Consider the following 26,204-nt stretch of genomic DNA (forward strand, 5'->3'; position numbering starts at 1 on the left):
ATTCACCTCACCTACTGGGCCACAGGCTCCATGGTCACCCTGCACTTTGGCTCACCCTGCACCAGGCTCAGTGCCCAGCCGAGGTGGCTGTCACTTCTGGCTGTTTGTTCAATATCAAGTCCCGAGCGAGCTCTTGTGAGGGAATCTAAGTATCTTTGGGGGCAGAAGCAGGTTTCGAGGAAGCTGCACGTCTGCCAGGAGAGATAAGACAGCCCCTCCCGCAGCTGCAGGGCAGGGTGCGAGGAGATGGGGCCCAGAACGCACGGGTGGAGGCTGGCAGGGAACCCAGGCGCCCAGCTGGTCGGGTGGGGATGGGGGAGGCATCGGCTGAGCTGGGAGGTAGGTCCCCTGGCTGAGGGTGTGGGCGGGGCTCCGGGTGTGTGCAGACATTGGGTTCTAGGTGGGAGGTGGGAGCTGCAGGAGGGGAGGAGGTTGGAGTCTGCATTGTAAAGGGCCCCAGATGCCCAGCGAAGGAACATTCAGGAGTTCTGGGGACCATTTAGGAGTTTGTTGGTCAGAGCGACAGAGCCTGAGTCGCAGGGCACAGAATCAACCTGGTGGGGCCGGAGGGAGGGAGGGTGAGGCAGGATGGTTGGGAGCAATACTGCCGGGGGGCGGGGGAGGGTCCCAGCTCACTCTGGTTTGAAAACTGGGGTCCTGCGTTCTGCGACCCCTTCAGCCTGGGGCAGACTGGGCTGGCCTGGGATGGGGGAGTCATTCTCCAAGAATCTGCCCCTTCTGCTCCCTGGGGACTCAGGTTCAGGCTTCTCCCACCTCTGGACCCCGCTCCCCACCCCCAGGGACCAGCAGCGCGGTAGGTGCCCCGGGCCAGTGTTGCGTGGAGGACGGAGCAGGCCGTGGCAGCGATGCCCGTTTTGCTCTGAGGCTCTCTCTGGACCAGGAAGCGAGTGCACTTCCTGAGGAATTTTGTGTCTTTACAATAATCCTGCAGACAGGGCTCATCAGCCCCATTTTACAGGAGACCGAGGCCTGGAGGAGCTGCCCCTTGAGCTGGTTGCTGGGCCAGAAGGACGTGGCCCCCGGCTCCTGGCGGACTCCAGGCTCCGCTCCCCTTCGGAGGGTAGGCACCTCGGCTGAAACCAACTCCCCGACGGGGACTCTGAGGGGCCGAGGCAGGGTCTGCAGAACAGGGCTGGTCAAGTGTTTGCAGGGCAAAGCCTAGAGTGAGGGCTGCCCTCGCTCGTGGTCTCCTGGGTAAACGTGAGGAGTGGCTTCCTCCTTGGAGGCCAAGGGCAGGAGGGGAGGGAAGCAGCAAAGGAGATCTCCGAAAGGGGGTTGAGGCCCGAGGCCCTGAGAGGAGACGCCCCAAACACAGGCCCAGGGGCCCAGGTTCAGGAGAGCTGCCCGATTCCCACCCTGCGGGGTGGCCCTCTGCCGCCCCGTCCTGGGCCGGGCTCCGGGGGTCGAGCTGCCGGCAGCAGCAGTGCCCCCAAGCCAGGGGCAGGAGACCTCCCCCCGCGCAGCTTGGGGCTCTGGCTTCTAGCTGCCCCAGCACCTGCAGCGTTTCCAGAGGTCCTGGCTCCCTGCAGCGGGGAGGGCACCAGGGGCTGATTAAGAGAGGAGTCCTTGCCCCTTCCCGGACCTCCTGAGCCAGAAAGCTATTGCTGGACATTTTTTTCTATAAACATTATGCTTAATGAGCACCGCTGTAGCAACATCTCTCACGCATCTGATTGTTTCCCTAGAATAAACGCTTAGAAGAGCAATTTCTGGTCAAGGATTATGAACATTTTATGCCAAGCTGCCCTCCAGAAAGACTGGTCCAAACTCCAAGGAGGGATCATTTGGGGACATTGGGTGTTTTGTTTTGGGGACACAGATAAGTGGGCTGCTGTGGGGCAGGCCTGAGCTGTCAGATGGCAGCAGGAGGCGACGGGGGATTTTGGGGTAGGAGGAAGTGACGGGGTGGGAAAATGCCAGGGTACCCCTGGGACTTGGAGGGGGGCAGGGACAGCCCCCTACTCTGCCTGAAGGTGGCACTGGCCCTGTGTCTGTCCAGGGCTGGTGCTCCCAGAGCTGTGGCAGCACCAGGGAGTTCCTGTTGGGAGGGGGTCGCGTGATCTGATTAATTCTGTCTGTTCCATTCACTTGCAGCCCTTTGTCGGTGGGTGTTTTGGGCTTAAAGGACCTGGAGGGAAGGTGAGACCTGAGGAGAGCGGCCGCAGGGCGGGACAGTCCTGGGTTTGAGTCCTGACTGGGCCACTGTGTGTTGTGGGCACGGTACCAAGACTCCCTGACCTCAGGGCCCTGAAGAAAACAGGGCGAGCATTAGTGCTACCTCCGGTACCTGCTGGTGTTGAGAGCATTGACCCATGCCCAGCGGGCAGTTAGGAGGAGGGGTGGGATACCGCTGACCCAGTGGGGCCTCAGGTCTTTCTCGAGAACAGACGGGATCCCCAGGGTAATGGCAGGGAGCGACACCCTGCTCAAGCCACTTAACCTCTGGATGCAAAGCCCCTGATATTGGGACGGGGGACAGTGCAGCTGAAGCTGGCTGGGGCAGGTGTCTCAGCTTGGCTGCATTCGAATCACCTGGGAGCCTCAAAAATCCTGACGCCCAGGCCACATCCTAGATCGCCTGCACCAGGATCTCTGGGGTGGGGTGGCATCAGGCTTGCTTTTTTTTTTTTTTTAAATAACTGTGGTAAGATATACATAATACACTTTACCATTTTAACCTTCAGGGCACAGTTCTGTAGTGAGTACATTCACACTGTTGTGCAACCAGCCGATCTCCACAACTTTATCATCCTCGCAAACTGAAACTCCAGGCCCATTAAACAGCTTCCCGCTCCCCCTCCCCCAGCCCCTGGCACCACCGTCTACTTTCTGTCTCTATGGCTTTGACTTCTCTAGGAAACTCACGAGTGGAATCAAACAGTATTCGCCTTTTGGTGACTGGCTTCTTTCACTCAGCTTGATGTCCTTAAGGTTCACGCATGCTGTCATATGTGTTAGAATTTCCTTCCCTTTTAAGGCTGAATGACATCCCACCGCATGGGTAGACTACACTGTTTACCCACCCATTCATCGCCGATGGACACCTGGGTGGTCCAGGCTTCTGAGTTTCTCAAGCTCCCAGGTGTCCCCGAGGTGCAGGTCTGGTGGAGGGCCAGTGGGCACGGCAAGCCCCTGGCTCCCTGGAGGGCACGTCGCTCCTGGCTTTCCTGCCAGTGGTGGTCTCCGCTGTTATCAAGCCCAAACAGAGCTGCAGGAAGCTCCCTTCCCCAACAGACACCCCTGCAGGGCCTGCTGCCCAGGTGGTACCACCCACTGCACTTGAGCGCTCCTCCTGGGGGTGCGGATCCCCTCCGCGTGGCTCCGCCTACGCCAGGCCGGGCCCGCGGGTCACACGCACGCTTGTTGGGGGGTCTCCAGCCTCACACGCATCGGTCCCCTGCTGGAGCTCCTTTTCTCCACCTGTAAAACTCGGAACCCGCTCTTCACCTGTCCTCAGTCCCCCCTCCCCGCCCGCCTGCTGGAGACTTCCTCCTCCTCCTCCCGCAGAACCCTTCTCCCCACCGGCGGGGAGCGTGGAAGGAGCCTAAGGAATCCATGCTGACAAACCAAAACTCAGTACACATGGTCCGACATTATTTTAATAAGCGAGTGGGCAAGAAAAGTTATTCCTTTGTTCACTAATTTATTCAATAAACGCTTTGTGTCAGGCACTGGGTTATAGTAATTTGATAGACATGATCCCTGACTTCATGGAAGGAACTTCGGGGGGGCATTCATCTAATGCCACAGTAATACATGCCCAGCCGTGCCGTGCCCCTCCAACTGAATCTGTTGCAAGGAACAGAGCTGGAAGTCCCCCACCTTCACGTCCACGCTCTCCCGGGGCTGCTCCCGGCCCCCGGCTGAGCGCGCGGGGACACACTGGCGCTGAGCCATCGCTGCCCGCCGCAGGCCTCCTTTAGCCGGCACTCCCAGGGGACGCCCCAGCAGCCCGGCTCGGGTGGGATTCAAACCCCGGCCCGAACCTCCCGCGGCCCCGCCCACACCCGCCCGGCAGAAGGCCTCGCCCTTTCCGTGGGGGCGGGGGCGGGCCCGACCAACCAGAGTTCCCAGAACATGCAAATTAGCTCCGTCCCCCAGGTGAGCGTGTTTTCCCAGACTCCTCTGCTTCTGTGGAGAAACACAGCCCCTGTGGGGCCCGACGGCGCGCGCCCCCGACAGCCCGCGCCCCCGACAGCCCGCGCCCCCGAGCACGCGTCTCCGACAGCGCGCGCCCGCCACCGGCGCTCGTCCGTCCTCACATCCGGAGCGAAGCGGGAGGTGGAGGCCCTGGCGCCCTGCTAGAGGCGCCAGAAGCCTCCGAGGGAGGCGCGCGTCCGCCGGAAGCCGCGCCCCCGACGCGGCCCACAGCCCGAGGCGCCGGAAGTGGTCGCGGTCGCGCTGCTTCCGGTCTGCGGGGGGCGCTCCGGGCGGGGGCCGCGGGGAGGCGGGCAGCCGACGGGCCGAAGGCCGGCACCCATGGCGGAGGGCGGCGGGCGGGCCGGACCTGGGCCCGCAGGTAACGTGCGCGCGGCCGCCGGGCCGCGGGGCGGCGGGGGGCCGGGGCGGCTGCCCGGGCCGGGGCCCTGCGTGTTGGCCCGCGGCCGGCCGGGGCCCACGGAGCCGCGCCCCGCAGCCGGGGGTCGGTAAGCGCGGCTCGCGGGGTGCCCGGCTGCCCGGCTTCGCGAGAGCAGCCCTCGCGCCGACTTCCCCTCCTGTGGAGCTTGCACCGTAACTGCCAGCCGGCTGGCCTCTAGGGCTGGATGAGACCCCAACTGTAAGGAGAGAACGTGGGTCATTCTCCAGCTCTGAGCGCAGCGGTCGGGAGAGCCCCCAGAGGTCAGCCCCCGGGGGGGCGGGTGCCTTCTCTCCAGCCTGGCATCGGCCCCCGTCAACAACCGCCCCCCTCCCCGCACAGGCCAGGGACAGCGATAACGCCACCCCCAGCGAGCTGTCAGTGACACAGCAGGTCCAGGGGCCCTTGCCCACCGGCAGAGGAGGCAGCCGGGCCATAGTTTGGTTTAGGCGGCTAGAAAGGCCCGTGCCCAAAATAGTCATCTGACTGAGGGTCTCCACCTTGAAATATTCCTGCCAAACAAATGTGGATTTGCGGGGAAGTGCGTTTGCTCGCCTTCGGGAGAGGCTTCCTCTTAACCTGCGGGGTCGGGGGTGGGGGGAGGTTCCCTCCTTGTCTGTTGTCTCGGGTACCAAGTGCTTCTATGTGCTCTGGACTTTACACGCTCATCTGTGTCTGTGGAGAGAGAACCCTCCAAAGAATTTATTAGTTAGTAATAAACTAAGGAGCTTATTACTCTTAAATGTGCCAAAATTTAAGATGTAATGTTGATTTGGAGACGGGTGCAAGTAGTGCCTTTCATCCCTCCCCTCCCTCCCTCCATTCATTCATCCAACAAACGGTTTATTGAGGACCTGCTATTGGCTGGATCTGGCTGGGGCTGGGGATACTGCAGTGAATAAAAATACAAACAAAGCCTCTTCCGTCCTGGGCTTTGGTTGGTATTGACTTTGACCCCAGGGACAGCCAGGACCTTAGGGTCTGGGACATCACTTCATGTGAGAGTGTGGGATGGACTGAGAGGTGTTCACTTGGGGGAAGAGGACTGACAGCTGCTTCCCAGTGTGGAGAAGAGTCCTGTGGCAGGAAGACTGGCTCTGCCTTACACAGAGGCACTCTTGTCAGTATCCAGGCGGTGCTGTTTTACTGTTTAGTGTGTTGCAGGCCTGGGAGTAGAGGGGCCACAGGTAAAGCCGAAGTGCTGTGTCGAGTAATTGTGTTGTCATTGGAGAAGCTGATCAGAAAAGTGCAAACTTAAAGTTATCTTGGAGCTGGAGCTGGGGAAGAGGAGGCTGTGTTGAGCTGGGCAGGTAGTGGGTCAAAAAGAGGCCAGCAAAGGGAGGCCTAGAGGAGAACTTAGAAGTTTGTCAGTCTCCTTACACCTTCTGAATCTTACCCCTACTTTTAACTTTTTCAGCCTGTGGAGTGAAACCGTGGGATAACTACAGTGGAGGATAGCTACCGAAGGAGGATTGGCACAGGGGCCCAAGGGGTCCTTGATGCCTGCCTGTTGATCTCCTGCAGGTCTGGCTGTGGCATGAGCTCGAGTGACCCATGCGTTTGTGAACCCTCGCTGCTCTGCCCACCTGCCTGTGGCCTTTGTGTCTTACCTCTGCCATTGAACTATCAAATCCTGGAGTGTAAGGAAACGTACGCATCACCCCTGTTGTACTATGGCCCAGCCTTGTATACAGTAGGTACTCAAAAGAGATTTGATTTGAATATAAAAAGCAACTTCGGCATTGGAGAGAGTCCACCTGTGGCAGGGCGTGCTTTAAACTGTGCGTAGTCACACACTAGGACAGCTGGCATGGTGGGGACTTGAATGAAGGCTGTCTAAGTTCATGCTCTTTCCTTATGCCCCTGTCTGTGCAGTTATGTTTATAAAGCTCTTAATTATCTAGAGATATTTTGGGCTCCAGTGTGAGGTGAAGAACTCAGTTACAGTTGACCCTTGACAACACAGGGGGTAGGGGTTGCCAAACGCCTGCACAGTCAAAAATCCTCGTAAAACTTTATAGTTGGCCCTCCATGTTCGAGGTTCTGCATCTAAGAATTCAGCCAACTGTGGATTGTGTAGTGTAGTATGTATTTAGTGAGAAAAATCCATGTGTGAGTGGACCCACATAGTTCAGACCATGCTATTCAAGGCTCAGCTGTAGGTATCTAATTGTACAAATTTGTTGACTACAGTTGACTATTGAACAACTTGGGGGTTGATCTGCATATAACTTATAGTCGGTCCTCTGCATCTGAGGTTCCTAGGCATCTGTGGATTCAACCAACCACAGATCGTGCAGTATTGTGCTATTTACTGTTGAAAATATCTACATATAAGTGACCCCTGCAGATGAAGCCTGCATTGTTCAGTGATCAGTGGTACTTGTTCTAGTCCATTCAGGATGTAATAACAGAATAGACTGGATGGCTTATAAACAACAGAAATTTATTTCTCACAGCTCTGTGGTTGGAAAGTCCAAGACTAAGGCACTGGCAGATTTGATGTCTGGTGAGGGCCTGCTTCCTGGTTCCTAGGCGGCTGTCTTCTCACTGTGTCCTCACATGGTGGAGGGGATGAGGGAACTCTCCAGGGTCTCTTTTATAAGGGCACTAATCCCATTCATGAGGGCTCCACCCTCATGACCTAAAGGTTCTACCTACTAAAGGTCCTACCTCTTACTAATCACCTTGGGGGTTAGGACTCCCAGCATATTATTTGGCAGGACATTTTGGGGGACGCAGACATTCAGTTTATAGCAACTACTCCTCCCATTCCTCACTGATTTTGTTGCCCATTTCTCACATACCAAGTTTTTTATACTAAGCTCTTTTCTGAGCAGTTGATTGTTTGATTTATTTATCTTTTTATTCTGATGAGAGATAATTTCTATTATCTAGTAGGGTAGATCTCTTCTCATACATACTAAAAAAAACAAAAAGTGATTCTTATTTTTATTTCCAAATAAACTTCTAGAAGATTTTTGTCACATCTCATATAAAAACCCCAAAGAGATTTGTTAAACCTCTTAATTTATTTGGTATCACTTAAAATTTTCCTAGCATTGACGCTCACTCAAGTACATGGTATGGTTTTCACCATTTATTCTAGTCTTTGTTGTTTTTCTGTTTTCTATCTTCATTATATAGGGCTGGCTTTCTATTTGTATGCATGTATTTAAAATTTTTCCTTTTTACTGCGGTGCAGCTTATATTCAGAAAAGTACACCCATCTTAGGTTACCGTCAGATGTGTCACTCACAGGGACTCCCGCGTGGCGAGGCCATTGCCCAGATCACATGACAGAGTCATTTAGGTTACAAGCAGCAGTGTTTTTCTGGCTATTGAGTTTTGCCAAAGTCAGGTGTCCTTTTGTAACGTAGCAGCTGATTATATGGTTTTTACCAATACTAAGACATTCTTGGAATAAATTAGAGTAATTTTATGGTGACTTTTTTGATACATATTTTAAATTTCACTTTGTTAATATTTTATTTAGGATCTTCTCTATCCTTAAGGAGTTTTGGCTTATTATCGCCCACCCCATCAAAGTTTTAAAACCTTACCAGGTTTGGTGTCAGGAGTGCGCTAGCTTCATTAAGGGAAACTTTCTACATTTTTCTGGCTCTGGGAGTTTCTGGAGCAGGGGAATGATGTGTTCTTGAGAGTTGGAGAGCACCCGTGTGGGGGAGAGGCAGGGCTGGCGGCCGAGGGCGGCCCCTCACGGTTGGCGCTGGCAAGGCTTCCCTGAGCTGACAGGCGCCCCTCTCTTCAGTGCAGGTCCGAATCTGAAGGAGTGGCTGAGGGAGCAGTTTTGTGACCACCCGCTGGAGCACTGTGAGGACACGAGGCTCCACGATGCAGCCTACGTGGGGGACCTCCAGACCCTCCGGAGCCTGCTGCAGGAGGAGAGCTACCGGAGGTGAGCGCGGCTGACCGCCCGGGGGCTGCCCAGGGCTTGGCCTGTGGGTCTGCACGAAGCTAAGGCTCGGGGGCTGTGAGGGGGGCACGGCGGTCTCCGATTTGCAGGTGGAGACCCTGAGCATTTCCACTTTCGGAGGATGGGAAAAGGGGACTGCCGGAAGCGTGGTCAGACTTGCAGGCGACACCCTGATGGCGAGGGCAGAGAGACCTGAGTTCAAGTCCAGTTCTGTCACTGACCTTTATATTTTCCAGCAACTTCTGGTGCTCTCTGGGCGTCAGCTTCCCTGACGTTACCCTTGACGACAGCGTCATTACTGTCTTCAACAGCGGCCCTGCTCCCTTGCGAGTCTCTTCTGGCTCTTCATCCTAAGGCGCATGCATAAATTCTCCTCCCTTAATTATTGCATCGTTATCCCCCTTTGGGTCCGGACTTCCTGATGGACCAAACCTGTACAGCGTTCCTGATGCGCTCTCCTCTGGCTTCTCAGGGCCTCAGTCATCTGCCTCCAGGGCCTGGGGCTCAGCCTCTGGCCAGCTGTCTCATTACCCAGGGACATGCTCCTTTTGTTGGTAGCGCCCTGCCTGTTGCCTTGCCACATCCTGCTAGCTCCTCCAGACCGGCTCAAGCCCCTCATGGCATCGGAGTCTTGCTGTTACTTTTCCCCACTCGAGACACCCGGGGAGCACAGAGACTCTGCCTGGTCTCCGTGTGTCTAAGATTCGAGTCTCAAGTAGACTTGAAACTCAACCTGCAACCAGAAACTCCTTCAGGCTCTTTCTGTGTTTCTGTTTCCCCTTCAGGGCTAGGATGGCAGTGAGTTGATAGAAGAAATGCCTGTGTATTGATACTGAAACTTATACCACTTTTCGTGGACAGTTCCCAAGAGAAGGATTTCTAACAATACAAGAATAAGTTTCTTTCTTGTTTCCCTTCTAATGTCTTAGCATTATTTCTTTAGAACAGATATTCGTGTTAAAAATAAAAAAGCTCCAAATTGCCAGAAAGGATCGTCATAAAGAGAAATTAGGTGGATTGCACATGAATATTTAACATGAATGACTCAAGTCCAAAGAAAACCTTAAATTTGCAGATATAACAGTAGAATAAAGTAGAGTTAAGCTACTAAAATAGACCAAGTATGTTCATATTGCTTCTTCAAGTACCGTTTTTCTGTCTTTCACTCGGGTTCAGTGAATCTCTGATTTCTCGACGATATTTTTCTATTGCTGTGTACTTTGGTGATGAGTCCTTGGAGCGTTGCTTGGCCTCCTTGGCTAGTGGAAGCTGTAAGCAGCTGAGGGAGGAACCCTGACCTGCTGCATGTCTCTGGGTCACTGCCTTAGTGATCTGTATTCCTCAGCTTCGTTCAGAGCTGCGCTGGGAGCTTGCGGTGAAGAGCCTCAGTTGGTGACGTGATGGGTTCGTGCACCGCATGACCCTGGCATCCCTTGATGGGGAGTCTTGGTCTGAGTGTCACTTGCAATGAGGGCTGAGCCTGGACGGTTTCCCTCTGCTGCTGCTGGCCAGGAGTGTGGTGATTCGTGCAGGCTGTCATTTGTGCTGTGTCAGAGGTAGAGGGACCACAGTGGTCACCTAGCCCCGGTGAGGATACCGAGGCCCAGAGAACGGTCCAGCCTCAGGCCTTCACAGGTGGTAGCTGGTGAAGAGGGGCCTCGGGGCCCTGAGCCAGGTCCCGAGCAGGTATGCTGTCCTCCATCCTGCGCTGCCTCCCGGGCAGGCCCTTCTCCCCTTTGTGGAGCAAAGAGCTTTGGACCACAAGTCAGGAAACTGGAGATCTTAGCTCTAGTGCTCAACAGTCTTACCTGCGCCTCGCATTTCCTCATCTGTAGAACTGGGCTCTTAATTTATTGCCTGTCTTGCCTCAGGCATGGACCCAGCAGGGTGGGTATATGAAAGCATTTCATGAAGCAGGGCACCTGGAAGCATCATTAAAGCGAAGGCTGCCCTCCTGCTCCCCGTCTCCGGGTCCCGCCCGAGAGGAGGTAGGGCGGCTGGCCGGTCTCCCAGCGCCCCTCGCAGCCTGCCTCCCTGTGCTCTCTCTCAGCCGCATCAACGAGAAGTCAGTGTGGTGCTGTGGCTGGCTGCCCTGCACGCCACTGCGCATCGCGGCCACCGCCGGCCACGGGAACTGCGTGGACTTCCTGATCCGGAAGGGGGCTGAGGTGGACCTGGTGGACGTGAAGGGACAGACGGCCCTGTACGTGGCCGTGGTGAACGGGCACCTGGAGAGCGCCCAGATCCTTCTGGAAGCCGGCGCCGACCCCAATGGAAGCCGGCACCACCGCAGCACCCCTGTCTACCATGCCTCCCGGGTGGGCAGGGCAGACATCCTGAAGGCCCTCATCAGGTCAGTACCACAGGGGCTGGGCCCCCATTGCCCTGCGATGGCCGCCACGGGGAGCGTGGCTGCGTCGGCAGGTTCTCGCAGCCCCATGCTCATTTCTTGTGTTCTGTATTTGCCTTTTCTTTCTCTCTCTCTCCAATTAGACTTGTTAGAGGATTTGTCTGTTTTGTTAGTCTTTCTAAAGAGCTGCTTCTTAGCTTTATCAGTTTTCTTATTTTTTTTACTTACTGATTAATTTCTATTTTTATCTTTATTTTTTCCCATTTTCCTTAATTTTACTTAATTTTTTCCCTAACTTTTTGAGTTGCATGCTTATTCATTTTTTTCTTGATTAATAATGTAAACTTTCAAGGTTATTAATTTACCTTTGCCTATAGCTTTGGCTGTGTCTGCTAAGCTTGTTCTCATTTTTTGAATCAGTATAATCGAAGTTGATTTCCTCTTTGTTCTTATAGTTATGGAGGAGAAAGTTTTAATAAAAACTTTTGTGAACTTCCAGTTTTATTGTATTGTGCTCAGATAACACAGATCATATAATTTCCATTTTGAAGATTCTTTGGGCTTTTTAAAAATTTTTTTTTAATATCCAGCTACGTTGTTATGGATACTTGTAACAAAGTATATAACCACAGGGTTTTATTTGTATAGTACAAGATGACAGCCTCAGTTATGTTATTCAGACTCCCTCTCTCTTTTTTTTTTACATCCTTAACCATTGGATCTGCCCCACATTCAGAGAAGTCTATTGGTCTGTAATTACTGTTGTGATTTGTCAGTTTCCCCTTGTATTTCTAATAATTTTGCTTTACCATATTTTGATGCTCATCGGGCTCATGAAAGTTCTTGCTTATGGATTGTGCCCTTTATCAAAACAAAAGGAAACCATTGGCTTCATTGAGGGCTCATTTATGTAGCATTCTGTAACTTTTAGTTTTAATCTTAGTGGGTTTAAGTAATTCTTTGTGAGCTCACTTTTACTGTTTGACTGTCTGGGATTCTTTTATTTTTTTAGGTGATGCAAATGAACTTTTATTTCACACTTCAGGAAGTGGATAGTCTCTGAGAACTGCAAAATGGGGTGAAAAGCAAGAAGCTTTTGTAGGATAAAGGGATTCTTTGTTTTTTAATACAGTTAACATTGTTACCATAGCTGATGTTAGGTCTATTACTGTTGTCTTTCTGTGTCTTAACTGTACCTTTATTTTATATCTTTTTTCCATGATCTGTGTTTTCTTTGCTTTCCCTTTCTGTGGTTTTAGACGGTTTCTGCTCTTATTTTAATTGTACTAACGGTTACCTTTTTAAAAGTTTGAGCCAGATTGCATTTTCAGTCTCATGTCTCCAGTGACTTCTTTCTACCAAAGATGCTTCCCTGCCCAGCAGCCCCCGCCACCCCCCCGGCTCTGGAGGCTGTTTGTTCTGTGGCTGGACTGAGTGCAGTTCAGGTAGCCGGTTGTCGGTGTGGGAAAGTATTACAGGAGAGGTTTACAGCATTGTTACGGGCTGCATTGGGGGTGTTCTGAGGAGCAGGGACCTGGCGTCCCCCTCGCCCAGTGCAGGACATGGTTTTTTAAATTAGGTACTGAGAATATATTTATTATATCAAAAGGATTTATATATTAAATGGCTATGGAATTGACTTTTGGAAAGACAATTGAGGGTGATATGGTGGTTATACTGGAGGGTGATAAAGATGTGATGATGCTTTTTTCCCCTTCTTTTGAAGGATTTCTAGCCTGATAATCTAAACCACCTCAGTCCCGTATCTTTGCATCTTGGAGAATGTAAGTCATTAATTTGGAAATGTTTTTCAGTAGGATCAATCCATGAAATTTCATCTTGGTTCCAGAAATCCCATAGGGCATTTCAGTCAATTCATGATGCACAACTGCTTTGAATTAACTGCAGACTTGACTTTCAGATATATTTACAGGTGCCCTTCTTGAGGAAACGTTATTAAGACATTTTGCTGCCCCGCTGGAGCACAGGACATTACTTTTACAGTGAGGTACCAAGAGCATATATTATTCTATTGAAAAGTTTTCCGGATTCTAAATTACCAGATAATTGACTTTTGGAAAATGGGGTTAAGTTACTGAACAGATAATACAATCTAAACACAACTCCTGCCTTCCCTGTGTCATTGTCCCTCATAAGCAGGGCTCTCTTCTGTCACTGTTGTGATTTGGTGTCCCTCTGCAAGTAACTTCCATTTTGTTACTTCTCATTTCCCTTGATATATATTGCTGATGTTTTTTAAAAAAGGTAAAGGAGTGGTATTTCTGTATGTGCAAAAGTTATACTGATTTATTGAGTCGTCCTGGTGGTTCCTTGCCAGTGATATTAAAAGCAGTAGGGGAATTTTGGAAAATATTCAGGATTAAAATTAACTGGATCCCATCCAGTATATTTTTATGAGTGGATGAATGACTGTCTTTGCCACAGCTCAGCTAATACCAGATTGTCGTATTGCCCAAAATTACAAACATTCTAGAAGACATATCTGTAAGAATAAGGAGGAAAAACAATATCACTGCTTGAAATCTAGTTCTCTTAATTGTTGAGTGTATGAAATGAAATACCGGTTTCTGCTTGGTTTGGTGCGTGTTTTAGAACGTCTCTCTTGTCACTCCTAGGGTGTCTTGGAGGACACTGGGTGATAGTTGCATTGTAGTGGCTGATGGTGCTGCACGGCATCAGTGGGGAGCAGGTCGTCACGTGAGCTCATTGGTCTGTGCGCTGTCTTTTCTCTTCCTCAGCTCTGTGCTGCTGACAGGCAGCAGTGTCACTTCTAGGGGGAAGTTCCTTTGGATGCTTGGAATGGTGCTGAAGAGACGGGTGATAAACCGTGATTGCTGGCTGTGAGTGTTGGCCAGCTATTTTTATTAAGGCATGGAAAACGATGCTCTTCCCTCCGCCCTGGACCCCTGCATGTCAGGCCCCATCATCATTACTTCCTACGTTTTGTCATTTCCTAATTCAGATGAAATATGTGATGACAAAATTTGTGAGGCATTGCAGGACCGTCTGGGGCAATGGAAGCTCAAGTACACAGGTGCTGGCTGTCTGATGTTTACTCACGGTAGAGTTGGGTAACGCCTTTTGGGCAGCAGTCTCACAGAAGTGAGGCTGTGCTCTTCTCATTACATCCTCTCAGGTTGCACATGCTTTCCGTTGGTCCCAATACTGCTGATGTTCACTTTCATCTTTGGATTAAGGTGGTGTCTGCCAGCTTTTTCCATTGTAAAGCTCCTCTTTTTCCCTCTGTAATTAAAAAGTATTTTTGTGGCTAGGTACTTTGGAACCATGTATATATCCTATTCCTCATCAGATTTTTAATTTATTCATTTATTTATGTTAGACTCATGGTTTCCTGTGGAGTTACAATTATTCTAGGCTCTTGTGTACTTTGCCTGATTCATCCCTGGAATTAGTCATTTCTCCAAGGAATCCTGGTTTCTTTTCGTGGCGAATGCTGTTTAAAAGCCAAGATGTGGACACTAGGAGTGCTTATTGCTTATGGGGTGTCACTGTTTTCAGGCTCTCCTACTGGACAGAGCTAAGGTTACTTAAAATGTTTCTGTCTACGTTTCTGTATCTGTTATACGTTGACAGTTAAAGAGTTCACCCTGATGCCTCTAATCCAATCCAGCACCACAGGGTCCAGCCTACTTTTCTCCCTTTCCAGATTTATTATTCTTCTGCAACACTGAGAGACCTGGTTCCCTTATCTTTAACATGTTGGCTTATTTTGCCAATCCCCCGTACTGAACCAGTCTCCTGCGCTGCTGCCCCTCCCACACATGCCTCCTCACCCGCTGTGGGCTCTCGCACCCTTGCAAGGCAGCCTCCTTAGCAGGCACCCTCTTCACGCGGCCAGGACTCCAACAGCTTGAGCAGGCCACCCTCCCTGCTGTAGTCAGCGGCCCCCGCTTAGTGTAAAATGACCCAGTTGGTAGTTAGTGCTTGGCCTGGGCGAACCCTAAATGCCCCATAGAAAGCCATGTATTTGGGCGTCCTTGGGTGCAAGGACGAGGGCAGGTCCCCTGAGGGGATCCTGAAGGCTCTGCCTGTAGAGTCGTTTAGAGACTGGCTCTGGTGGAGAAGGAGGCTTCCGGGTCAGGCGGCCCCTGCATCGGCCTGTGTGAGATGCATCCGCACATCTGGGCTGTCTCTGGGAGTCAGGAGAGGAGGGCTCCTGGCAGCCATGCGGGTCAGCTCGGGGACCGTCGTGAGTGCCCCCACCTCTGGCGGCTGCGCGAGGCTGCCTCGCTGTGCTTCCTGCCCGAGGTCCTTCTCGGTGAATCTGATGCTGGGAACGGTCTGGCTGCTCTGGGTGTTCAGGGTGCCTGAAAAGAAGAGCCACCCTGGCGGGCAGGACATGAGGGCGCAACTGGGTACACGGTTGGGTTAAAGTATTTCTTTTTGCTTGCAATTTTCAAGGATTGCTGTTTAATTTTTTTTTTAATTTATTTTTGGCTGTGTTGGGTCTTCGTTTCTGTGCGAGGGCTTTCTCTAGTTGTGGCAAGCGGGGGCCACTCTTCATCGCGGTGCGCGGGCCCCTCGCTATCGCGGCCTCTCTTGTTGTGGAGCACAGGCTCCAGACGCGCAGGCTCAGTAGTTGTGGCTCACGGGCTTAGTTGCTCCACGGCATGCGGGATCTTCCCAGACCAGGGCTCAAACCCGTGTCGCCTGCATTGGCAGGCAGATTCTCAACCACTGTGCCACCAGGGAAGCCCCACTGTTTAATTTTTTACAGTATGTATTTACATGGTTCCAAAGTCAAATCTATAAAACAAAGTATATTAAAAGCAGTCTAGCTTCTATCCTCATCTGCTTCACCCCTGCCCTATAGATGACCATTTAAAAGGTTTTGTGGTTTATCCTTCCATCATTAAAAAATAGGCAGATATGTGTATGTGTCTAGGTGTGTGTCATGTACACATTGGTGTTGCAGCCTCCTCCCCAGGATAAACAGTAGCGTACTTCACGTTCATCGTCCTGCTTTTCTCACTTATCAGGGTGTCCTGGAGGTCACTGCAGGGCAGTCCCTAGCACTGCTCCTCATTCCTTTTCAGATGGTACAGTGCTCCTTTCTGTGCACGGGCCAGTCCCTCTTGACGAACCTGTGGCTCGTTTCCTGCCTTTGGCTATTACGGGTACTGTTTTAATGAATTGCCTTGTGTATGCATCTTTTCAGAGGTTTGCAAATGTGTCTTGGGACTAGATTGCAGGAGTTGTGATTGGTGAGTCAGAGGGTACATGCATAGGTAAGTTTGCCAGCTATCACCAGATTTCCCTCTACAGGGATTGCTCCATTATGCCTGGCCCCCAGCGATGAATAAGACTTCCTTTTTCTTTAAAGCTCCGTCAATAAGTTGTTGGATTTTTCCCAATCTGATAGGTGAGAAGTGGTGTCTCCGAGTAGTTTTAATTTGCATTTCTGTTATGAGTGAGGCTGAGCATCTTTTCATCTGGTTGAGAGCTGTTGGCACATGTCTGTATCCATCTCTGGCTCATTTATCTATAGAGCTGTTGATCTTTTCCTTTTAGAAGGTCTTTATATATTAAGGATGTCAACCCTTTGTAACATTTCCCCCAATTTGTCACTTATTGTTTTACTTTACTTATGTTAAAAAAGCTTTGTTTTTATATCTTTTCCTGATCTTCCAAATCAACTTTATAATCAACTTATGTAACTCCAGGGATGTTATTTTTATGTATTTACATTTATAGTCAACTTACTTAGTTCTGGGGAGGGTATTTTCATTTATATAATAAACTTAGGGAAAATGACATCTTAATGATATTGAGTCTTCTTATCTAAGACTATGGTATGTCTTTATATTTCCTTAGGTCTACTTATGTGACTTGCAGTAGTATTTTATAATTTTCCTCATGCAAATTTTGGACATATACTGTTAAGTTTATGCTTAGAAATCTCACTTTAAAATTTATTTTGCTATCAGAAATGAGGTCTTTTTCATTTTATCTTTCAACTTGTTTTTGTTTGTATATAGAAGGCTGTTGGTTAAAACTTGCTACTTTAATAAATTCTCTCATTGCTTGTTAACTGCATTTTCATTAATTATTTAAGGCTTTCCAGACGGTTATATCCTCTGTAAATAGGGAAAGTTTTACCTCTTCCTTTCCAATTTTAGTCAGCTAATTGCTTTCTCTTGTCTAATTGCACTAGTACTTAAAAAAAAAAAAAAAAAAGTCTTTAAAACTAGTGGGCTAGAAAGTGGGACTGTGTGTCTTGTTCCTGGCAGAGCTGCTGCTTGTGTTTCCCTGCTGGGCGAGGGGCTGACTTCTGGGTTGAGGAAATATGTTTGATCATGTTAAAGAAATATCCGTTACTTTCTTTTTTATTAAGTATTTTCAAACATGCTTAAGTGTTGAGTTTTGTTATATGCCTTTTTTTTTGCATCTATGGAGATAATCATGGATTTTCCCCTTAGTTCTATGAATATGATGGATTATGTTAATAGAGTTTCTAATTTAAGAACTGCCCCTGGAATAACCCCCATGAGGTCATCGTATGTTGCTTTCTTAATGTTTTTAGATTCTCCTTGCTAACGTTTTATTGGAGATTGTTAAGTTGATATTCCTAAGTGCGTTAGTTGGTGGTTTTTCTTTATGGTGTGGCCTTTGTCAGGTTTGGAGATTGTTGTTTTGTTAATTTCATAAGCTGAATTTGGAAGCTTTCCTTCTTTTTCTTTGCTTTGAAACAGTTAAAATAGCCATGAGATTGTTGGATCTTCAAAGGTTTGGAAGAACTCCCTTACGAGTTGTTTTGTGTGAGTGGATTCCAAGGTTCCTAACTGCCGTGGTGCCTGCTGGTGGTCACGGGACCACTGTGACTGGGGGCCTCTCCGGTGCTCCCAGTGCTCCTGGAGTTCGGGCCCGGCTCCACCGGGTGCCGTGGAGATGCGTTGGCTGCGGTTGGCCCGCTGTGAGGTCTCACTGTCCGTGTGTCTACCCTGCAGGTACGGGGCCGACGTCGATGTCAACCACCACCTGACCCCTGACGTCCAGCCCCCTTTCTCCCGGCGGCTCACCTCCTTGGTGGTCTGCCCCCTGTACATCAGCGCCGCCTACCACAACCTCCAGTGCTTCAAGCTGCTCCTGCAGGCTGGGGCAAACCCGGACTTCAACTGCAACGGTCCTGTCAATACGCAGGGCCTCTCCAGGGGCTCCCCCGGCTGCGTCATGGACGCCGTGCTGCGCCACGGCTGCGAGGCGGCCTTCGTCAGCCTGCTTGTGGAGTTCGGGGCCAACCTGAGCCTGGTGCGGTGGGAGTCCTCGGGCCCAGAGTCGAGAGGCAGAAGGAAGGTGGACCCTGAGGCTCTGCAGGTCTTTAAAGAGGCCCGAAGTAAGTGGCCTTAGTTGAACTCTGACTGGCAGGCTCTTTAAGGCAGTTGAATGAACCAAGTTGTAGCAATTTACAAAAAAAACCGCCTCCAACTACGCACTTCGTCAAAACCTTCAGTGAGGACTAGGAATTTTCTAGAATGGTCTTCCACATTGGTCTTCTCTTTTTAAATTCCCAGACACTAAGATTTAATACCAAGAAATCTATCAAAGTGCATGTTCTCAGAGTTCCTAGAATTATGTTCTCTTTACCCCTTTGCCCTGCTTTGTGGTCCCAGATTCTTTCACTGGTGTGTGTACGGCTTTTAAGTGTTTGCTTTACAACAAATTACAAGCCCTTCCTTCTCTAGGGAGCCTCACTTCCCCTTCTTCAGTTCCACTCAAATACCACTGTTCTGCATTGCGTGCTAAGGATGATTTTTGTTAGAATAAGGTCTACAGTTTGCTTATTCATGAAGAAGGATTTTGCCAGTGAATTAAGTTGATGGTCAGGGAGTTTGCAGCCGATCCGTGGCTTGGTCCTTCTTGTCGTTCTCTCTCCAGGACTCAGAAGTTGACCCTGTGCGCCCTCTGACCTGCCCACACCCTGCCCCTTTCCCGTCTGGGTCTTGAGGGCATCTGAGTGACCACCTGTTCCCCAGTCCCTTACCTCTCGCAGAACTTTTGTTTGTTGTGTTCTTGTTACTGGCTTTCCGTAAACCAGTCATTAAAACGTGCTGCTGTTGAGCCTTCCCCGAAAGAGTGGCTTGCTGGCCAGCCGGGGCCACCCTGACGAGTCGGGCTCCCTGTGTTCATGCCTGTCTCACAGGCAGAGACACGGCGAGGCTTTTTTGACCCAGAGCAAAATTGTCAGCCTGCCCTCCTCCTGTGTTGCTCGGCCCGTCCCCTTCAGACCCCCGTGGAGCTTCTGGGAGGGACCAAGAGCAGAGACCGACAGAGGGCAGAGGGCAGTTTCTCACAGCTGCTGGGGCTTGCAGTGGTCAGCTCTGTTCCTCTGTCTAGGGAATTCCGCAGAGTTGAGCAGCTGACAGGACCTTTCTCACCAGAGCCTGCTCTCCTCCGGAGGTGGGAAGCGGCAGCCAGCATTGGCGCGGTTCCGCTTGTCCTCACAGCCAGCCTCTGGTCTGTAGGGTTAGGAGAGGCATTTAACCTCTCTCTCTCTGTCTCTCCCTTTCTTCCCACGCGTTCCAGGTGTCCCCAGGACCTTGCTGAATCTGTGCCGCGTGGCCGTGAGAAGAGCGCTTGGCAAACACCGACTCCATCTGATTCCCTCGCTGCCTCTGCCAGACCCCATAAAAAAGTTTCTACTTTATGAGCAGAATTCACGAGCAGTGGTTGACTGCAGCGAGGAGGAAGCAATCTGCAGAGCAAGTCGACACCGATTCTTGCCCCTGTGACCGCGTCCTGTGCTGCTGACTAAATCCCACCTGGCTGCTGGTGAAGCGGACTCAGCCTTGTTCTCATGGATTGTATTCCATCTCAGGTGCCTGGGGTGTCGGACAGTCCTTAGGTCGGTATCAGCCGACAGTCTCATACCAAACTTAATTTTGTTCTTCCTCAGTATCTCTGTTTTGGAAATAAATGAAATGGGCCTTGAAATGTGAGCAAGTTCAGGCTGAGTTTGGAGGCCTGCTAACATCCCCAGTAGGGAGAACTAGCACTTTCCAGAACTGTGCTTCTGCGTTTGCCTCTCAACTTGATAGCTTGATTAACGCGAAATGAAAAGGAGTCTTGGTATAAAAGTACAGAGATGCAGTTCCTGAACTTACTAGTTTGTTTTCCCTGCTCCTGGGGTAGACGTGTGACATTTATCATACGCACCCCCTTTCCTTGCCGCTTCACTGTTCTCTCCTTGTGGCGGAGGCGTCATATTAATTGTCTTCATTCAAGGATGGTTTCCTGGCCACATGGTTTGGCTTTACTGCCTCAGAGTCAATACCTGCATTTGTTCACAGCCTCTTTAGGTAACGCTCAGAGTTCTGCAGTGCTGCACCTGTTCCGATACCTACCTGTGCCTAGCATCACGCCAACAGGTCTCATGAGTTCTCTGCCATTTCACTTTGGGGAGCTTCCAGACAGTTGATTGATTTTAGGAGGCCAACGCTGAAATAGCCAGTAATTGACTGCCTACATTCGGACCAAGGACCGTCCAACAGCATTCACTGCCAGTTCTAAAAGAAGAAGATGCCTGTGGCGCTGTTTTCTAGTCCCTGCACGTACCGGAAAGTGGAAACTTGAGTCATCTTCTGGATGGTTCTAAGCTTTCAGTTGCTTTGTGTTCAGTGGACAAAACATCTGGTGTTTGGTTGATTGATCTTCACTTTTTTGGACCTAATGTCTTGGTAGTTGCTCCTAGAACCGTAGAAAGGGGATAGCAGTGAGGTCAGAGGTCTTCCCCTGGCCTGCTGGGGGTGGTGAGAAGTGAGAGGAATGAGCTGGCTTGTCACCTGACGGGCGGCTCGGCTGTGGGCAGGGCTCACTCTCACACGTGGGCTGCGCGGCCAGGTGTGCGGCCGTGTCGGCACAGGTGGGCCAGCGGCTGCCTCTCTAGAGCATCCAGGTGCTGCTGTTTCCAGGGAAATCACATCTGGTAATTTGAGGCCTCAGGGCCATTGTGTGGATCCATGGTGATTCTGACCTTTAGAAGTGTTTAGAAACAGGCAGATTTCAAATCTGTGTTTGGATTTTCTGCAATAAGAGAAATCTAATTTGTAACAGTCGAACTAATGATAGGGGTTTATTTAATTATTAGCGTCATTATGTGTCTTCACCGACCAGACAGGCAGTGTCTGGTCCTTGTCTTCCGTGGCTCGAGGATGGAATTCTGAACCCCACCTCCTGTGTCACGGATGGACGGTGTGTTGGAAAGCCAGGCTGGCCTGTATGTGCACGTATGAGGTCTGAGGGGAGAACAGTCATCGATGATTTGGGGGGGATGACGTAGCCGCTGGAAGCTTCACCTCATTACAAGCTGTGGCCGAGGCGTAAGCGTTGGATGGCTTCTGAGGCCTGAGACCGGGCTGTGTGCTGCCCCTCAGGACGGGGAGCCCGCTTGGCTGGTCGCGTTCAGAGCTGGCAGTCAGGAGAGGCTTCCCGAGAGGAGAGGCGCTGCGGTGGGTGGGTGACCGATGTGGTCCTTTGCAGCTGGAGCCAAGCGCTGCCGGGCTTCAGCCCAGGCCGGGGATCAGCTGTGCTCCTGTGGCCCTTGTGGTGGGAGCACACCACAGCTGGGCTGCGGCTGGGCCAGGAGCTGTGGGGAGCTGGGGCTCTGCCTGCGTTTAGGGAAGGGTTGTATGGAAGCTCGAGCCACCCAGCGGTGGACTGGGCCACTGGAGGGGGCTTCGTGTCGCTGGGGGTGTGTCAGCACTGGCTTGTCGCCTCCTGGGTCGGGCTGAGAGAGGAGTATCAGGAGTGGTTAGCTCCCCTGACTTTTAAGCTCTTGCAGCTGCCCTATGGCTAGGGTTCCCTGCGGCTGAGCCGTGCTGCAGGCTCGCAGGCCACTCTGGGTTCGCCCTGCTGGGTGTTTTCTGCAGGGGTCTGTTAGGGACAGAGCCTCCCCAGCCCGGCCCCGGGTAGGAGGGTGGCTCTGTTCTCAGACCTTCTGGAGAGCAGCATCTGGGAATGCTGCCAGTGCGGGGGTCCCAGCCATGCCGGTGCGACCCTGGGGCTGCACCAGCGGAGCGGGCGTCAGCCTCCTTTTGCAGGTGAAGTGAGCGCAGGGCTTGTTTCGGGGGGATGGAACCGTTTTTCTGGGGTCTCTCTGGAAGGAGTGGACTGAGTCGCCGCTCATTGTTGGGCCTGGCCCAGAGCTGGCCGGGGAGGCAGTGGGACTGGGGAGAGGTTGAGCTGGGAGTGGGGCCCCCGAGCATGCTGTGCTCAGGGCCGGTCCGCAGGGGCCAGGGCCTCAGCTCTTCCTTTGCAGAGACAGGTTGGCTTTCTCTTTGTGCAGCCACCCTTTAGAGCTTTGTTCACAATCCCAGCAACTTTGAGGTTCAGGCTCTAGTTTGACATTTCACAGCTGCCAAACCTGAATCTGCACGTAACGTAGATCGCTACTTAACGCCATTCCTGCTTGTTTTGAGTGACGCTTTGCTAAAGCTCCCTTTTTCTTTTGTTGGCAGGGATAGGATACAGCATAGGCAAGAGTAACTGTCTCCATCAGAGCACTTTATAAAATCATGTTTCTAAGCCCTGGGGCACCAGTCCCACACGGCCAGGAAACGTGGTGGTACTTGATGAAGCTGCAGCCCCAGAGCCCTCCGCCGGGAGGGGCATGATGGACCCGAGGTCCCCCCAGCCTGGTCCCGGGAGTGTCCTGCTGTTGCCCCTGCTGGGGCGCCTGCCGGCCGCTGAACGGAGTCCTGTGCCTGGGCCTTGGCTGCAGCGGACAGGCGGGGGGCGGGGGGGGGGGTGCGGGGTGTGGTGGAGGCAGCGCTGACGCCTCTGAGAACCTCTGAGGGCTCAGCTGTGGCGTCCTGGGTGGCGTTGCTGCGTGTACTTCCAGAGCCCATCAGTGTCATACATATCCGTGCCTTTTCGTATTACTTACGCTATTTATGTATTTATTTACTTATTTATGCCCTACCTTGTTCCAGAAAAGGGTTTAAGGCAGTGGTGCTTAGTTTTTGATGGTCTCTTTTGACATTTGATAAGTTGTAGTCAACATGCACTTGTTGTTAAACAGGTAGTTTTAAAAAAAGAAAGGACAATTAGCAGGTTCCTGATGTTGAATATGTTTCTGTTATCAGGCCTGAGGGCCATCATTTTAATTGTTTCCTCTTGCTTCCATGAATTGATTCTTCAAATAAAAGGTTCACGCATAAATAGAAAGAGAGGAACACGCAGCCAAGGTCAGGCTGAGCAAAGGAAAATCTGCCCTAGAGAGAAGCGCTCTCCTGTGCTTGCTGCCTCCTGCCTGGCCTTGAGCAGGTCCTGTTCCCAGAGAGGCTGCTCTCTTACACGGGCCGGGTCTGGCCGTGCCTTTCCCACGGAGCTTTTGGCAGGACACGTGAGGGAATGTACGTGAAAGCACTTCGCACTTAAGCCATCCCTGTGACGTGTACACTGCTGTCCTTGTGAGCATGGTCCCTCTTCTCATGATGGTGCTGGGACAGCCTGTGATCTTGGTGGTCGGCTGGGCTTGTGCCCCAGGGGGCAGCAAGAGTCACGGCGCCCACGGCATAGGCCTCCTGTGCAGGTCGGAAGTACAAGGACACATGTTAAATAATATAGGAAGTCAAGTTCATTCAACTTAAAGGGTTGTCTTTTATTCTGAGATTACGTCCTTCCTAATTTGGGTGACAAAATGTCCTCTTATGTAATGAAGGTGATACTAGAGGGCGATATTTTTATTTTAAAATGCTCCTGGTTGCAGAATAAAATGTTGGCTGCCCTTTTGTCGAAGCACAGAATTTCTTTTTGAGTTTGCCTGTCTCTGAAATCCAGCGTCGGGGACCCGCAGTCTCGCTACAGTGTATGTTTACATGCCGAGGAATTTCTCTTGGAGTCTTGAAACGGCCTGTACGTGGTGGAGGGAGAGACCAGCGTCTGCTCTGCCTGGTAGTCCAAGAACAAGCTCTGAGGTCACTGTGTGAGCTGTTAGGAAGTGCGTGCTTGTGTCCTGCCCACGGCAGAGCAACGTCCCTGGGGTGATGGGCCTCTGGCCTCCCGAATCCCCTGAGGGACACTCCCGGGAGGTTCGCGTGGCCTCGTCAGCGAGGCTGCCCCTGACCTCAGGCCTGCGCACCTGAGGCACCCCCGAGCGATGGCGACGGTGCTGGTGGTGGGCCTTCTGGCGCCGGGGCTGCCGGCTTCTGCTTGTGCCCCTCTCAGCCGCCTGCCACTCAGCGGCCAGTCCCGAGTGGTCTGGCTTCCCCGCCAGCTTGGCTCTCCCTCCTGGAAGTGCCTCATTTGGCCACATGACCTCTCTCTCCCTCGCTCGCTTATGCCTCACTTCCCTCCATTCCCCGCCCCCAACCTGACTCTCTTGATGTGGAATAAAATAACTGATGTACACACATGAGTGGTTAGTGGGATTACGTCCTAGGAGAATTCCACGGGGGGGACGTGCAGAGTTTGAAGTGCAGTGATGTGTGGAATATATGCTATGAATTCTAGGAAGACAGTCCGATGGAGAAGCGAGGCGTGGGGAAGGGTGATTTCTGTTGCCTTAACTTGTAATTGCTCAGTGTCTGGAATGCACGGGGAGCTTTTCTTTTTAAAGTCGCTTGGATTTCAGATATCTCCCAAGTGATGTATGCGTGTGCATACGTGCAGTTTAGTGTGGTATTTGTGAGCAAGGCTCTCCTGTGTGTATAACATCAGTTTGCTGCTGTGATTTAGCCGGCAGTGCCCCTGCTCCGCCCTGCGGTGTTTGCACAGCTCCCGCTGCTTCTGTTTGGTGTCGAGCACGTGAGGTGTGACACGCACTGGGGCCCGTGTGCCTGCACACGGGGAATGCTGACCATCAGCCCTCAGTTTCTCCTTCCTCCTTTGGTAATGACTGTGTGCTTGCCCGCAGCAGCTGGGACCATGACTATTCTTTGCACTTGTGCCTGGTTAAGAGCTTTCAGAAATACAATGGACATCTTTGATATGTTATTGTAACTTTAGTAAATGCTTTATTCCCCTTTAATTCCCCCCAGATGCCTTAATTTTGTGGACTGTTTATCTCATTGGATAGAAGAACTGACCATGTGAAATCTTTGTATATGAACTTCAGGTAGAAGCAGCTGGCTCTCTGGAGAGTTTCTAATGATTCGCAGAGAAGGGCTTATGTAACACAGGAGTTTTAACTGCGCTCAGGGACCCCGGCGCTCTAGGGAGGCACCCAAAATGCTGCACAGGTTTAAACTGATGGGTGAGCCTGCTTTACGTGGTGGGGTTTCTAGTTTGCAGAGTGCACCCCTAAAAGTGTCCGTAACGCGTGGCTTTCAGTCAGGTGACACCGTCCCTACAGTGCTCTGTCGGGCGGGGAGGTCGTGGAGGCTGCGGGCCCCTGTTCTTTGTGACTTAGTTTGAAAGTGGGAGGGTGAGGTGTGAAGCTTTGGGAATGAATGAACTAAATAAAGCATTTATTCATCTCTCAGTGACTCCCTGGCATGTCTCTCTGTTTGCTGTTTCGGATATTTTCCTTGTTCCTCACACTGATTCCCGCCCCCCTACCCCCTACCCCCTACCCCCATGTGTACACTTCTGCTCTACTGAAAGATGGCCTCACTTTCAGTCTACCTCAAAACCAGCTGCATCTATCTGTGTGGCAGAGATTGCTGGTTTTCCTTCATTGTCTCCATCTGTGATAACAGACCCACAGTTCTAGCTGGAGACTTGAATTCTCTGAATAGGTCTTCATTTCCCAGACTTCTTACAGCTCGATGTGGCCGTTTACCATAGCTCCTTCCTGAAATCCCATTGAAATTACAGGGAATTTTAATTTTTTAAAAAGGCATAAATCCACTAGGATGACTATAAATAGCAACAAAATTTTGGAACCTCTCAAGAAAATAGATGAATGGTAACTGACTTAGAAATACCCGAGGAGACAACGTTGTAAAAAAGAATTGAGAGCATCTGAGAATCTGATTTTATTGCAAAGCTCCCAGAGGCTCTGGGATTGGCAGTTCCAGGTGCCTCTAGAAGTGGATGTGAAAGAGTGAAAGCAGGAGGGCTGGCTGAAGGCCCGTTTCAGAAGCCGTTACAACTCTCCACTCCACACAGCTGGGCAGTTGTTCCTGCCCCAGCCCGGCGGGAGACTGAGGGAGGCGAGACATCGGCCTTCAGTATGTAAAATCCTCAGCTCAGGAAACAGGCTGTATCCTCCAGGCAGGAAATAAAGGAGAAAGAGACTTCTTGAGAGATCTCACCAGCCTAAAAGGAAACACCTAAAGATACCAGTACTGAATGTGGCCAAAGAAAATCACACACTTCTAACAGTGGAGTCCAGTAAA

At 51.2% G+C, this 26,204-nt stretch overlaps 1 protein-coding gene across 3 annotated transcripts; it reads left to right on the forward strand.

The window, feature by feature from the left end:
• Positions 1 to 4,415: 4,415 nt before the first annotated feature.
• On the forward strand, positions 4,416 to 25,345 carry ASB1 (ankyrin repeat and SOCS box containing 1). 3 transcript variants are annotated; one of them, XM_057551188.1, is made up of 5 exons: positions 4,416 to 4,540; positions 8,375 to 8,516; positions 10,585 to 10,887; positions 17,874 to 18,259; positions 19,450 to 25,345. In XM_057551188.1, the coding sequence occupies exons 1-5, from the start codon at positions 4,501 to 4,503 to the stop codon at positions 19,653 to 19,655; spliced, it is 1,077 nt and encodes a 358-aa protein (XP_057407171.1). In that variant the 5' UTR covers positions 4,416 to 4,500; the 3' UTR covers positions 19,656 to 25,345. The 3 variants fall into 3 exon arrangements, with proteins under 3 accessions (XP_057407171.1, XP_057407170.1, XP_057407172.1); XM_057551187.1 differs by lacking the exon at positions 4,416 to 4,540 and adding an exon at positions 5,394 to 6,247 and having other exon boundaries at positions 8,370 to 8,516; XM_057551189.1 differs by lacking the exon at positions 4,416 to 4,540 and adding an exon at positions 6,256 to 6,290 and having other exon boundaries at positions 8,370 to 8,516.
• The last annotated feature ends 859 nt before the right edge of the window (positions 25,346 to 26,204 follow it).

This window comes from Balaenoptera acutorostrata, chromosome 8 (genome assembly GCF_949987535.1).
Source record: "Balaenoptera acutorostrata chromosome 8, mBalAcu1.1, whole genome shotgun sequence".
NCBI lineage: Eukaryota > Metazoa > Chordata > Mammalia > Artiodactyla > Balaenopteridae > Balaenoptera > Balaenoptera acutorostrata.

Excerpts from the sequence above, each read along its gene's own strand:
- ASB1 (XM_057551187.1), top strand. The coding sequence starts at position 6,135 with ATGAGCTCGAGTGACCCATGCGTTTGTGAACCCTCGCTGCTCTGCCCA. Across the intron at positions 10,888-17,873 it reads ATCCTGAAGGCCCTCATCAG|GTACGGGGCCGACGTCGATG; the intron begins GTCAGTACCACA and ends TCTACCCTGCAG. Across the intron at positions 18,260-19,449 it reads GGTCTTTAAAGAGGCCCGAA|GTGTCCCCAGGACCTTGCTG; the intron begins GTAAGTGGCCTT and ends CACGCGTTCCAG.